Source organism: Melanerpes formicivorus, unplaced genomic scaffold (genome assembly GCF_026170545.1).
Source record: "Melanerpes formicivorus ecotype bairdi unplaced genomic scaffold, bMelFor1.0.p_v2 SCAF_95, whole genome shotgun sequence".
Classification (NCBI taxonomy): domain Eukaryota; kingdom Metazoa; phylum Chordata; class Aves; order Piciformes; family Picidae; genus Melanerpes; species Melanerpes formicivorus.
Window position 1 is genome coordinate 422,820 of NW_027142447.1, and position 12,628 is coordinate 435,447.

Here is a 12,628-nt window from a genome sequence, read left to right on the forward strand (position 1 = left end):
AGAAGTGATGTTCGTGCCAGAGAGTCCTTTCAAGGACTGGAGGCAAGTGTGGTGACAGCTGAAGTGTTCAAGGATTGCACAGGAGGGTGTCCTGGCTGCTTGTCCCTTGCTGTTCTCCCTCCCTTGCTCTCCCTTTGAGGATGAAATCCCCTGTACCCTACAGGCAGCATCCCTGAGCTTCCAACAATTTCTTCCCTGCCCACTCTTGGGAAGGAGGATTTTGATCCACAGGGATGTGAGTCACAGCTGCCACGTGACAGCACAGTGCAGCTGGTTCTTGCTCCAGGCTTCCCAGGCGTGAGAGCTGAGCCCGGTCGTGGCAACCCTGATTGAGTTTATAGCAACTATCTTGCTCTGGGATCAGCTCTGTGGGAACTGGTGGAACTTTTCAAAGAGGTAGATGCTATCCAGCATACAGGGGAAGCATGGTGTCTACCCTGGAGCGGAAGAACACATGGGTGCCCCCAGTGAGCCTGGCTGAGACCAGCTTTGAGCCCTGTGGGACGTGACAGGTCTTTTGTGGGAGCTGTTCACACTGCAGGATCACAGTCTCACAGTCTCACCAAGGGTGGAAGAGACCTCAAAGATCATCAAGTCCAACCTGTCACCACAGACCTCATGACTAGACCATGGCACCAAGTGCCACATCCAATCCCCTCTTGAACACCTCCAGGGATGGGGACTCCACCACCTCCCTGGGCAACACATTCCAATGGCTAACAACTCTCTTCTGGGAAGAACTTTCTCCTCACCTCCAGCCTAAACTTTCCCTGGCACAGCTTGAGACTGTGTCCTCTTGTTCTGCTGCTGGTTGCTAGAGAGAACAGACCAACCCCCTCCAGCTACAACCACCTTTCAGGTAGCTGTAAAGAGCAATAAGGTCTCCCCTGAGCCTCCTCTTCTCCAGGCTGAGCAACCCCAGCTCCCTCAGCCTCTCCTCACAGGGCTGTGCTCAAGGCCTCTCCCCAGCCTTGTTGCCCTTCTCTGGACACATTCAAGTGTCTTGATGTCCTTCCTAAACTGAGATCCACATGAGGAAACAAAGTGCCCATCATGCATGCCCCCGGGGCAGGCAGTGGCTGGTGATGGATGATGAGCTGCCCAGTGCTCATGGCTGGAAGATACCCATTGCTTTCCATCCTGATAGAGTAAGCTGGGACCACACCTGTAGGACACCAGGAGGGGGCAAGGGGAGAGCTACTGTCCACCCTGGTCATGAGTGAAAGCTGGGGAGAGCGGGGAGGAAGCCAAGCATGTGACACCCCCCAGCTCTGAGGGCATCTTGGCAGGAAGGGTTTGGCATGGATGTGAACTTACATATGGACTTGTGTGAACCTTTGTATGGACTTCCCACATACTCATTCTGATCCCTCTCCTAAGCACGCTGGTGTGTGCAGACAACTTCTTCAGGCAGCTTTCCACTGGCTTTAAGGATGAGGGTGGAAGAGGGACAGTGGGAAGGCAAGCAGGCTTGCTGCAACACCTTCCCTCCTCTCCATACCCTCTTTGGGCCCATCTTCCCTTTCTTCCTTCCCTGCTGCTCCCTGCAGGAGAGGCTTGTTCACATTGTGCAACTCCTGGGAGCTCCCTACCACCCCTGTGGTTGTGGTATCTGCAGTGGCTGAGGTGCAGTTGTGCAAGCAGCTGATGCAGGCACATTCATGGTGGGAGGAATCCGTGGCTGTGCAGACACCGATGGCTCTCGTGAGGGAGGCTGACACTGTGTTGGGAAACAGTGTGCTGCAAGCCAGCAAACACCACTGAAGAGGAACAACAGCTAATTCTGTGTGGGCAGAAGGTTCATGACATCTCACAGCCCATCTTGCCTGGGAACAAGATGGGAAGCAGCAGCTCAAGAGTTTCTGTGTACAGTGGGAGAAAACAGGCCCTGGGCTGGCAGCTCCAGATGCTGGTGCAGAGTGGCTGCTGTTGGTGTTTATGCCTTTGGCAGCAGCATTCTCTCCAGCACCCTGGGGGCTTGGGAATGGAACAGTCCCCTGAGAGGACCTCCTGTGGCACTCTGGGCTTCTGCTCTGACAATCCAGGAGCCCAGCATGCCTGTGAGACTGTCAGGCATGAGCATGGGAGCTGCCGAGATATGCCGGTGGACTCTTTAAGAGGAGCTGCTTCAGGGCTTGCTCTGGCAGGCAGCTGAGGGCACTGCCACAACCTCCACATTAAAATGTGCCCAGGAACAATGTGTGACAGCTTCACCAGCTGTGGTGGGAGCCTGAACCTAAGCCATGCTTATGGGTCTGCCCAAGCTGGGGCTGTGCTGGAGGTGGGCTGCACTCAGCAAGGCCTCAGCTGTGCTGCTTTGTGCCGTGCTGCCTGTTGCCTCCTCAACTGGGGCTGCTCCACCTGCATGGCTTGGCAGGTGGTCCTCCCTTCTTCAGTCTCTCATGCATGGAACATCCCATCACCTACCTTTCTGTTTCCAGCCCCTTCTTTGGGTGTCTCCTGGGGCCAGGGGGCCGTCTCAGTGCTCTGCTCACCTCTGAACAACTGGACCCTCATCTGTGCCACCAGGGACTGCTCAGTTTGCTTATGAACTGCAGGGTACAGAGAAGCATCCCCCACTGGGACCTGTTGCCTCATCCCAGAGGAAAATCCTGGGTCTCTTCTCCTCCCTTCCCATGGTCCCCCTCCACTGATGACTTTGCTCACCTGAATGTGCATCACTGCTGTGGTCATGTGCTTCACTGGTCTGTGTAGCTCTAGGTCTGTGGCTTACTCACCTTGACCTTCCTGCCAGCAGCTCTGCAGACATGCACCACAGGGTGTGAGGGTGGTGAACTGTGTGGTAATGTCCTTCCTTTCTTTGGTTAATAGATCGAGTGAGGTTCTCCTCCCCCTCTGCTCTGCTCTGGTGAGGCCTCATCTGGAATACTGTGTCCACTTCTGGGCCCCTTCAGTTCAAGAGGGACAGGAAGCTACTAGAGAGAGTCCAGCACAGAGCCACAAAGATGATTAAGGGAGTGGAACATCGTCCTTACAAGGAGAGACTGAGGCAGCTGGGGCTCTTCAGCTTGGAGGAGACTGAAGGAGACTTTAGTAATGTTTATAAAGATGCAAAGGGTGAGTGCCCAGAGGCTGGAGCCAGGCTCCTCTTGGTGATGTCCAATGACAGGACAAGGGGCAATGGGTGGAAGCTGAGGCATAGGAAGTTCCATGGAAACATGAGGAAATTTTTTTCACTGTGATGGTGACAGAGCACTGGAGCAGGCTGCCCAGGGAGGCTGTGGAGATATTCAAAACCTGCCTGGATGTGTGCAGAGGGACCTCGACCGACTGGACAGATGGGCAGAGTCCAACAGGATGGCATTCAACAAGTCCAAGTGCCAGGGGCTCCACTTTGGCCACAGCAACCCCATGCAGAGCTACAGGCTGGGGTCAGAGTGGCTGAGAGCTGCCAAACAGAGAGGGACCTGAGGGTGCTGATTGACAGCTGCCTAAACATGAGCCAGCAGTGTGCCCAGGTTGCCGAGGCCAATGGCATCCTGGCCTGCATCAGGAACAGTGTGGCCAGCAGGAGCAGGGAAGTCATTGTGCCCTGTACTCAGCACTGGTTAGGCCACACCTTGAGTCCTGTGTCCAGTTCTGGGCCCCTCAGTTTAAGAAGGACATTGAGACACTTGAAGGTGTCCAGAGAAGGGCAATGAGGCTGGGGAGAGGCCTTGAGCACAGCCCTGTGAGGAGAGGCTGAGGGAGCTGGGGTTGCTTAGCCTGGAGAGGAGGAGGCTCAGGGGGGACCTCATTGCTCTCTACAAGTACCTGAAGGGAGGTTGTAGCCAGGAAGGGGTTGGTCTCTTCTCCCAGGCAACCAGCACCAGAACAAGAGGACACAGTCTCAAGCTGTGCCAGGGGAAATTTAGGCTGGAGGTGAGGAGAAAGTTCTTCCCAGAGAGAGTTGTTCGCCATTGGAATGTGCTGCCCAGGGAGGTGGTGGAGTCCCCATCCCTGGAGGTGTTCAAGAGGGGATTGGATGTGGCACTTGGTGCCATGGTTTAATCATGAGGTCTGTGGTGACAGGTTGGACTCGATGATCTTTGAGGTTTCTTCCAACCTTAGTGATGCTGTTCCTGTGTGACCCTGCTCTGGTAGGTGATCCTGCTTTGGCAGGGGGGGTTGGACTGGATGATCTCTCAAGGTCCCTTCCAGCCCCTAACATTCTGTGATTGTTTCCTCCCCACACAGCATGACTGCAGCTATTGTCACCCTGGCTGCAGTGATCGTCCTGATCATCGGATTTGGTGTCTCAGGTATGCAACCACTCAGGCTTCTTGTGGGGCAGTGAATTTCTGGCCTGCCTCTGCTTCTGTGTCTGCATTCCCTGCATGGGCTAAGGTGTGATCTTGTGTGGAAATACCACCTGAGGCCCATGAATGAAGGCTGGCTTTATAAAGCTTAGGTATCAGATGGCTGATAGGGGTTGGAAGGCACCTCTGGAGTTCATCTAGTCCACTCCCATGCCAGAGCAGTTTCACCTAGAGCAGGCTGCACAGGAACATGTCCAGGCAGGTTGTGAATGACTGCAGAGATGGAGACTCCACCACCTCTCTGGACAGCCTGTTTCACTGCTCCACCACTCTCAAGGCAAAGAAATTCCTCCTCATGTTCAGATGGAACTTCCTATGTCCAAGCTGTGCAAGATTTCACAGAGAACTTCAGTTCTGGCCTTTCTCAACAAGGTTTTGCTCTAGCCTGGGCTGCTGGAGATGTAGTGCTCTGGGAGCTGTAATTTCATTTGGCTTAGAAGCCTCAACAAACACATACAGAAAGTCCTGTATGCACTGTGCTGCTTCTCCCAGGAGACAGTGGTATTTATTGGGAAGTCAGGCAGCATCTGCCAGGATGAGGCACATTCCCCTGCTCCCTCAGAGGTGACAAAAATGCCCTGGCCCACATGCAGCCTCCTTGGGGTGTGCTGAGCGATGTCACTTAGGAAGAGGATGCACAGGGAGGAGGACCTGGCTATGGGCAGAAGCTAATTCTCAAGCTTCCTGTTTGGGGGCTTGACTTGAAAAACTGTCTGTGTCCCCAGGGCCGTCCCTGGGAAAGTGCTGACTGTTCATAACCAGAAGAACATGTTGTGGATTCCAGTAAGGGTGAAAGAGCAGCCTCCTCTCTGCCAGCATTAAGCCTTGCAGTCACACTCATAATTGCATGAAGGAAGGTCCTGAGTAAGAAACAACACAAGAATCACACTCTTCTGGCAGCTGCAAGGAGAAAAACCCCTGGTACATAGAAGTAAGCAGGAAAACATCACACAAATTCTTCTCAAATAAGAGATCCTTTTTGAAGCATGCTGCTTGAGGCCATGCCTTGAGGGCTATGTTCAGTTCTGGGGCCCTCACTACAAGAAGGACATTGAGTTGCTGGAGCAGGTCCAAATAAGGACAACAAGATGGTAAAGAGTCTGAAGAACAGACCTTGTGAGGAGTGGCTGGGGGAACTGGGGTTGTTTAGTCTGGAGAAAAGGAGGCTGAGGGAGACCTTCTTGCCCTCTACAACTCCCTGAAAGGAGGCTGGAGCTGGATGGGTGTTGATCTTCCCATTAAGAGGTGATAGAATGAGAGGAAATAGCCTCACATTGCACCAGGGGAGGCTTAGATTGGCTATTAGAAGAAATTTCTTTACTGAAAGCATTCTCAAACCCTGAAATAGGCTCCCAGGGGAGGTGGCTGAATCCACATCCCTGGAGGTGTGTAAAAGATGCAGAGATGTGGTGCTGAGGGACATGGTTTAGCACCAGACTTGGCAGAGATCAATAATGGTTGGACTTGATGATCTTAAAGGTCTTTTCCAACCAAAGTCATTCCATGGCTCTAAAGAAAGGTTCCTGTGCTTTGTCTTGGTATATAAGCTGTGGAAGCTTGACCTCTTTTAGCTGCTAGCTGTTACTCTTGTGCTTGTGCTTTGCTGGTGCCTTTTTGGCCTCGGGCTTGGCGGTGCATGACAGCTGCAGGGTGGTCTGCCCTGCATCAAGAACAGTGTGGCCAGCAGGAGCAGGGAAGTCATTGTGCCCCTGCACTCAGCACTGGTTAGGCCACACCTTGAGTCCTGTGTCCAGTTCTGGGCCCCTCAAATTTAAGAAGGACATTGAGACTCTTGAAGGTGTCCAGAGAAGGGCAACAAGGCTGGGGAGAGGCCTTGAGCACAGCCCTGTGAGGAGAGGCTGAGGGAGCTGGGGTTGTTTAGCCTGGAGAAGAGGAGGCTCAGGGGAGACCTTATTGCTGTCTACAACTACCTGAGGGGTGGTTATAGCCAGGAGGGGGTTGGTCTCTTCTCCCTGGCAACCAGCACCAGAACAAGAGGACACAGTCTCAAGCTGTGCCAGGGGAGGTTTAGGCTGGAGGTGAGGAGAAAGTTCTTCCCAGCAAGAGAGATTGGCCATTGGGATGTGCTGCCCAGGGAGGTGGTGGAGTCACCATCCCTGGAGGTGTTCAAGAAGGGATTGGATGTGGCACTTGGTGCCATGGTTTAGTCCTGAGGTGCTGGGTGACAGGTTGGACTTGATGATCTTTGAGGTCTTTTCCAACCTTATTGATTCTGTGATTCCCAACACCTCCCTGTCTCACCTTTCTCACACTGCTGTGCTTTCCCCCTGCAGGCAAGCACTCCATCAGCGTGACGACGCTGATGTCTCCCGGGAACGTCGGCCAGCGCGGCGTCCTGGGCTGCACTTTCGAGCCCGACATCGTGCTGAGCAGCACTGTGATCCGGTGGGCCAAGGCGGGGGTAGCCGGGCTGGTGCACGAGTTCAGGAGCGGGCAGGACCAGCTGCAAGAGCAAGCCGCGGCTTTTCAGGGCCGCACGGCAGTGTTTGCGGACCAGGTGATCGGCGGCAACGCCTCGCTGGAGCTGAGGGACCTGCAGCTCTCCGATGCCGGCACCTACCGGTGCTCGGTCAGCACGGCCAGAGGGAGCGGAGCGGCAGTGCTGCACTACCGAACGGGAGGTGAGGGATACAGGGGGGACATCCTGCTGTGAAACATGGGGCAGTGCAGCTCGGCCAGATCTAGCCCCCAGTGCTAGAGGCGGTGTGAGCAGTGCATCAGGCTCGAGGTGAGGAGAAGTTCTTCCCAGAAAGAGGAATTGGCCATTGGAATGTGCTACCCAGGGAGGTGGTGGAGTCACCATCACTGGAGGTGTCACTTGAAGCCATGATTTAGTCAGTCCTGAGGTGTTGGGTGACAGGTTGGACTTGCTGATCTCTGAGGTCTTTTCCAACCTTATTGATTCTGTGATTCCAGCTGCCAGCATTGAGCTTTGCACCCCTGAGGACTGGTTTGGTTTTTTTTGCTTTTCTAGGTGTCTAAGGCCCTACCTGCTCCTTCCCCATCCTCATTCAAGATGAAATTATGATTTTAATGCTCTCAGTTGTTTTTTCCACATGTAGTCTGCCAGCTACATAATAGATGACAAACAGTTCCTAAGAATGGCAGTAGCTAATTGTTCTTATAAAGAGGAACAAGTACACTAGAAACACCCAAGAGTGACTGGCAGATGCAGTTGAGTGTTTCATGCCTAGGTCCTGGACATTTACCTTTTCTGTACTCAGCAATGGTTAGGCCACACCTTGAGTCCTGTGTGCAGTTCTGGGCCCCTCAATTTAAGAGGATATTGAGACACTTGAACATGTCCAGAGAAGGGCAACAAAGCTGGGGAGGGGTTTGGAGCACAAGCCCTATGAGGAGAGGCTGATGGAGCTGGAGCTGTTTAGCCTGGGGAAGAGGAGGCTCAGGGGAGACCTTATTGCTCTCTACAACTACCTGAAGGAAGGTTGTAGCCAGGAGGGGTTTGGTCTCTTCTCCCAGGCAACCAGCACCAGAACAAGAGGACACAGTCTCAAGCTGCACCAGGGGAGGTTTAGGCTGGAGGTTAGGAAGAAATTCTTCCCAGAAAGGGGCATTGCCCATTGGAATGTGCTGCCCAGGGAGGTGGTGGAGTCACCATCCCTGGAAGTGTTCAGGAAGAGCCTGGATGAGGCACTTGGTGCCATGGTTTAGTTGATTAGATGGTGTTGGATGATAGGTTGGATTTGATGATCTCAAAGGTTTTTTCCAACCTGGTCTATTCTATTCTATTCTATTCTATTCTATTCTATTCTATTCTATTCTATTCTATTCTATTCTATTCTATTCTATTCTATTCTATTCTGTTCTATTCTATTTTTCCCTCCCAAAGCTTTCAGCATTCCCAAGGTGCACATGGAAAACAGCAGCAGCGGGGAGACGTTACTGTGTGAAGCACCACGCTGGTTCCCTCAACCTGCTGTGCACTGGACAGCCCACAGCAGCTCTGGGGAGTACCTTCCTCAGGCTGCCAACACCAGCTACGAGCTGAACGCTGAAAACATCACTCTGAAAGTGGTTTCCTTCCTGCACAATGTCACTACTAATGTCACCTACACCTGTGTGATTGAGAACAACATTGCCAAGGCTACAGGCGACATCAAAGTGACAGAGTCTTAACACCACCCAGAGACCACAGGCTGGTGGGAGTGGAGGGTTTAAACAGGGCACCTGTGTGCACTGGAGGGTGCCTGCAGCACTGCCTCCCTTCTGCCAGTGTGCAGTTTCAGCCAAGGGAGGGACCAAAATCCATGGTGATCCCCAGCCTTTCTCTGAGTCCCTGGGGTGAAGAAAAGGGCAGGCTCTTTGTTTGGTCCTGCCACTTCAAACGGTTTTCATGGTAACAATCACTTCCTGAGCTCAGGGATGGAACTGATAGGGAATAGGGGAGAGGAAGGAAGGGGAAGAGGGAGCAGAGGGACACAATTCAAAACAATGCATTCACAGAAAAGAATCATTTTGTTTGGAAAAGACCTTTAAGATCATTAAGACCAACCATTATCTAACTCTACTGAGTCTGGTGCTAAACTGTTTCCCTTAGCACCACATCTGTGTCTTGGAAACCCCTTCAGGGATGTAGATTCAACCACCTCCCTCAGCATCCCATTACAGTGCTTGAGAATCCTTTCAGGGGAGAAGTTTCTTTTCATACCCAAGCTATTCATTTGAATGTTGACCAAAAGCAAACCAATCAACACATCCCCAAACTTCTGACTCTGAGGTGACCTAATTGTGGCCTTCCAGTATCTGAAGGGGGCCTACAGGAAGGCTGGGGAGGGACTGCTCAGGATCTCAGGTAGTGATAGGACTAGGGGGAATGGAATGAAGCTGGAGGTGGGGAGATTCAGGCTAGATGTGAGGAGGAAGTTCTTCACCATGAGAGTGGTGAAACCCTGGAATGGGTTGTCCAGGGAGGTGGTTGGGGCCCTGTCCCTGGGGGTGTTTAAGACCAGGCTGGATGAGGCTCTGGCCAGCCTGATCTAGTGTGGGGTGTCCCTGCCCATGGCAGGGGGGTTGGAACTAGATGATCCTTGTGGTCCCTTCCAACCCTGACTGATACTATGATACTATGACCCTTTCTTTAGCCAGCTCAGCCTAGATCCCTTTTGTGTACCAAACCAGCAAGTCCCCTTAGCTGTTACTGAGGATAAACCCTGACATCAGCCCACCTCCTTTGTTTACAAGGCCAACTTATTCACAGGAAAGCAAACTTTCCAAAGAGCCTGGGTATCTTCCCCTGTGCTACATGAGGGGGGACAAAGCTCTTCTACAGCAGTGGGTCTCCAGCATAAGAGGCAGGGTCTGTCTTTATCAATGGGGAGGAATAAATACACACACTCATTTTGCCTACCCTGCTGCCTTCCCCATTCTGGGAGCCTCTCACTTTCTTCTGCTAGATTTCAGCATTACAAGGAAGACCAACTTGCAGCTGGTGAACCTGAAAGCAAAGTCAATGTCTTACTCCCTCCCAGCTTATCACTGGACACTTCTGCTTCCCCTGTATCTGCTGTTGAGATAAAGTCTCTATAAAACAACCAGAAACACTGCTGGACCTGGAGGTAAGCTTGGAAATGAAAACTCTTAAGTGTGTATGCTCAGTATAAGCAGATTCAGACCATCTGTCTGAGTTTGGTTACAGCAGGAGACCAAGCTTGCCAGAATGGGACAACATGTCTTTTTCTTGTACCTATCCTTTCCCACCTCCAGCTTTAGCAGGACACATGGCTTGTCCCTCCCACAGACTCCCTGGTGGCTTCTTTCATTACTTTCTGCAACCTTATTCTCTTACACCATCAACTGTTACCTCTTACTTGGCCCCTCATTCTCTTTTTCTTCCCTCCTCAGCTTTCTGACCCAAAAGCAAGACATCTTGCACCTCTTACAATCATAGACTCAATAAGGTTGGAAAAGACCTCAGAGATCATCAAGTCCAACCTATCACCCAACACCTCATAACTACTAAACCATGGCTTCAAGTGCCACGTCCAATCCCTTCTTGAACACCTCCAGGGATGGTGACTCCACCACCTCCCTGGGCAGCACATTCCAATGGCCAATCACTCTTTCTGGGAAGAACTTTCTCCTCACCTCAAGCTTAAATTTCCCCTGGCAGTTTGTGTCTTGTGCACCCTCTGAACCATGGTTATAGTTCATGGCTGCAAAGCATTGTGGGCTTCTTCCCCTCCCTTTCCACGAGGCCTGTACAAGCCTTGCTTGCACTCACATTACTGACAACTGCACAGCACTGTACCTTCAGTAAATAGTGCCTACTATGGACACTTTGAAGAGGGCTAGAGGGAGCTGCCAAAAGGAGCAGTCCTGGGACAAGGAGGATGGTAGGCAGTCAAAGCACAGACAACTGCCTTCAGCATTCACTGGCTTTGGCTGGTAGGCTCTAGATGTAAACTGGAGATGAGGAGAGAAGCTACAGAAATCAGCTGAAAGGAACATCTCTGTCTTTCTGTGTGGAAGAGTTACTCCTGCTGCCCTGGGGGCAGGATATGCTTCAAGCTTTCCTCCCTCTTGGGCTGAGAACTTTAAGAACCCTTCTCAGTTCCAGAGCTCACAGTAGCACAAACATGAAGTCAGCTGGATTGTTATTTCTTACCCACGCCAACAGTGGGATATTTTGTTTGGCTTCAGCAAGGGAGACAGGAAGATGATGAGGGGATTTATACAACTAAAGGAAGACCTCTGGTCACAAGAATAAAATGTGTCCTCTGGTCTGAAATAAGCCAGGAGCCAGAATTCTGATAAGGGGCAGAAGCTCAGAGGCACAACAGGAAAAGGGTTTCCTGTAGTACAGCTGAGAGCTGATCCTTCAGACTCAGAGTGCTGAAAGCAAACAAATTTTTGATCTCTTCATCTTACATCACAGTCAACATTCTCCTCAGGCTGAGATACTCATCTGGGGGCATTTTGTTGGGAAGGCTCAACTGGACAGATGGGCAGAGTCCAAGGGCATGAGATTGAACACATCCGAGTGCCAGGTTCTGCACTTTGGCCACAGCAACCCCATGCAGTGCTACAGGCTGGGGTCAGAGTGGCTGGAGAGCAGCCAGGTAGAGAGGGACCTGGGGGTGCTGGTTGATGGCAGGCTGAACATGAGCCTGCAGTGTGCCCAGGTGGCCAAGACGGCCAATGGCATCCTGGCCTGCATCAGGAACAGTGTGGCCAGCAGGAGCAGGGAGGTCATTGTGCCCCTGTACACTGCACTGGTTAGGCCACACCCTGAGTCCTGTGTCCAGTTCTGGGCCCCTCAGTTTAGGAAGGAGGTTGAGTTGCTGGAAGGTGTCCAGAGAAGGGCAACAAAGTTGGTGAGGGGTTTGGACCACAGCCCTGTGAGGAGAGGCTGAGGGAGCTGGGGTTGCTTAGCCTGGAGGAGACTCAGGGGTGACCTTCTTGCTCTCTACAACTACTTGAAGGGAGGCTGTGGACAGGCAGAGGTTGGTCTCTTCTCCCAGGCAGCCATCACCAGAACAAGAGGACACAGTCTCAGGCTGTGCCAGGGGAGGTTTAGGCTGGAAGTCAGGAAGAAATTCTACACAGAGAGAGTGATTGCCCATTGGAATGTGCTGCCCAGGGAGGTGGTGGAGTCACCATCACTGGAGGTGTTCAGGAGGAGACTTGATGAGGTGCTTGGTGCCATGGGTTAGTTGTTCAGGTGGGTTGGATGTGATGATCTTGAAGGTCTCTTCCAACCTGGTTTATTCTATTCTAAAATCTTTCCTACTATACCAAAAACACCTACAGAAAAAAAGGAGAACAGAAAAAAAGAAGCCTGTCACTTGTGCAGACCTTTGCTTTGAGCTGGTTTGGCTCAGAGCCTGCATGGTGTCCTGTCAGCTCTTGTGCCACTCCTGCTTTGTTCTTAGAAGCAGCCAGCAGGCCTGGAGAGGGAAGATACTTTCTATGTGCTCAAGAAAACCACCACTTGAAGCTTAATACAAGGCAGGGAGTGAAAGGGGAAGGGACAAGGGAAGCTCTGAACAAGCCAAACCAAAACCAGAGCAGCTGTTCAGATACCCTGTCTGCACACAAAGTACAGTGGAAAGTAATTGTGCGTGGGCTGTACTGGCCCGCAGTACAAGACGAAATGTGGGGGTGTTGTGTTGCCAAAATGCAAGTGGAGAACACTTGGTCATCACTGCAAGCAGAGCAGAGCCATCTCTTCAAATGGTGAGCTGCTCTGTTTTACTGGTTGGTGTGCCATGCCACCATGGACATGGCATTGCCACGGGCAGACGACAGTGCAGTCATCATCCCCTTGC

General features: G+C 52.1%; 2 protein-coding genes across 3 annotated transcripts in view; both read left to right on the forward strand.

Annotated features, from left to right (window-relative positions):
• Positions 1-6,691, forward strand: part of TRIM45 (tripartite motif containing 45) — a 33,551-nt gene extending 26,860 nt beyond the window's left edge. The window contains exon 7 of one of the 2 annotated variants that reach the window (XM_068166002.1): positions 6,614-6,691. The gene's annotated coding sequence lies outside the window, so the exon portion shown is untranslated. Of the gene's footprint in view, positions 1-2,832; positions 2,887-6,613 lie in introns of those variants that run through there. The other variant, XM_068166001.1, reaches the window with a different exon arrangement.
• On the forward strand, positions 4,199-8,508 carry VTCN1 (V-set domain containing T cell activation inhibitor 1). Its single transcript, XM_068165980.1, has 3 exons — positions 4,199-4,262; positions 6,614-6,961; positions 8,191-8,508. Exons 1-3 carry the CDS (start codon positions 4,199-4,201, stop codon positions 8,475-8,477), a joined length of 699 nt encoding a protein of 232 aa, XP_068022081.1. The 3' UTR covers positions 8,478-8,508.
• Positions 8,509-12,628: the final 4,120 nt, after the last annotated feature.

Excerpts from the sequence above, each read along its gene's own strand:
- VTCN1 (XM_068165980.1), top strand. The coding sequence starts at position 4,199 with ATGACTGCAGCTATTGTCACCCTGGCTGCAGTGATCGTCCTGATCATC. Across the intron at positions 4,263-6,613 it reads CATCGGATTTGGTGTCTCAG|GCAAGCACTCCATCAGCGTG; the intron begins GTATGCAACCAC and ends TTCCCCCTGCAG. Across the intron at positions 6,962-8,190 it reads GCTGCACTACCGAACGGGAG|CTTTCAGCATTCCCAAGGTG; the intron begins GTGAGGGATACA and ends TCCCTCCCAAAG.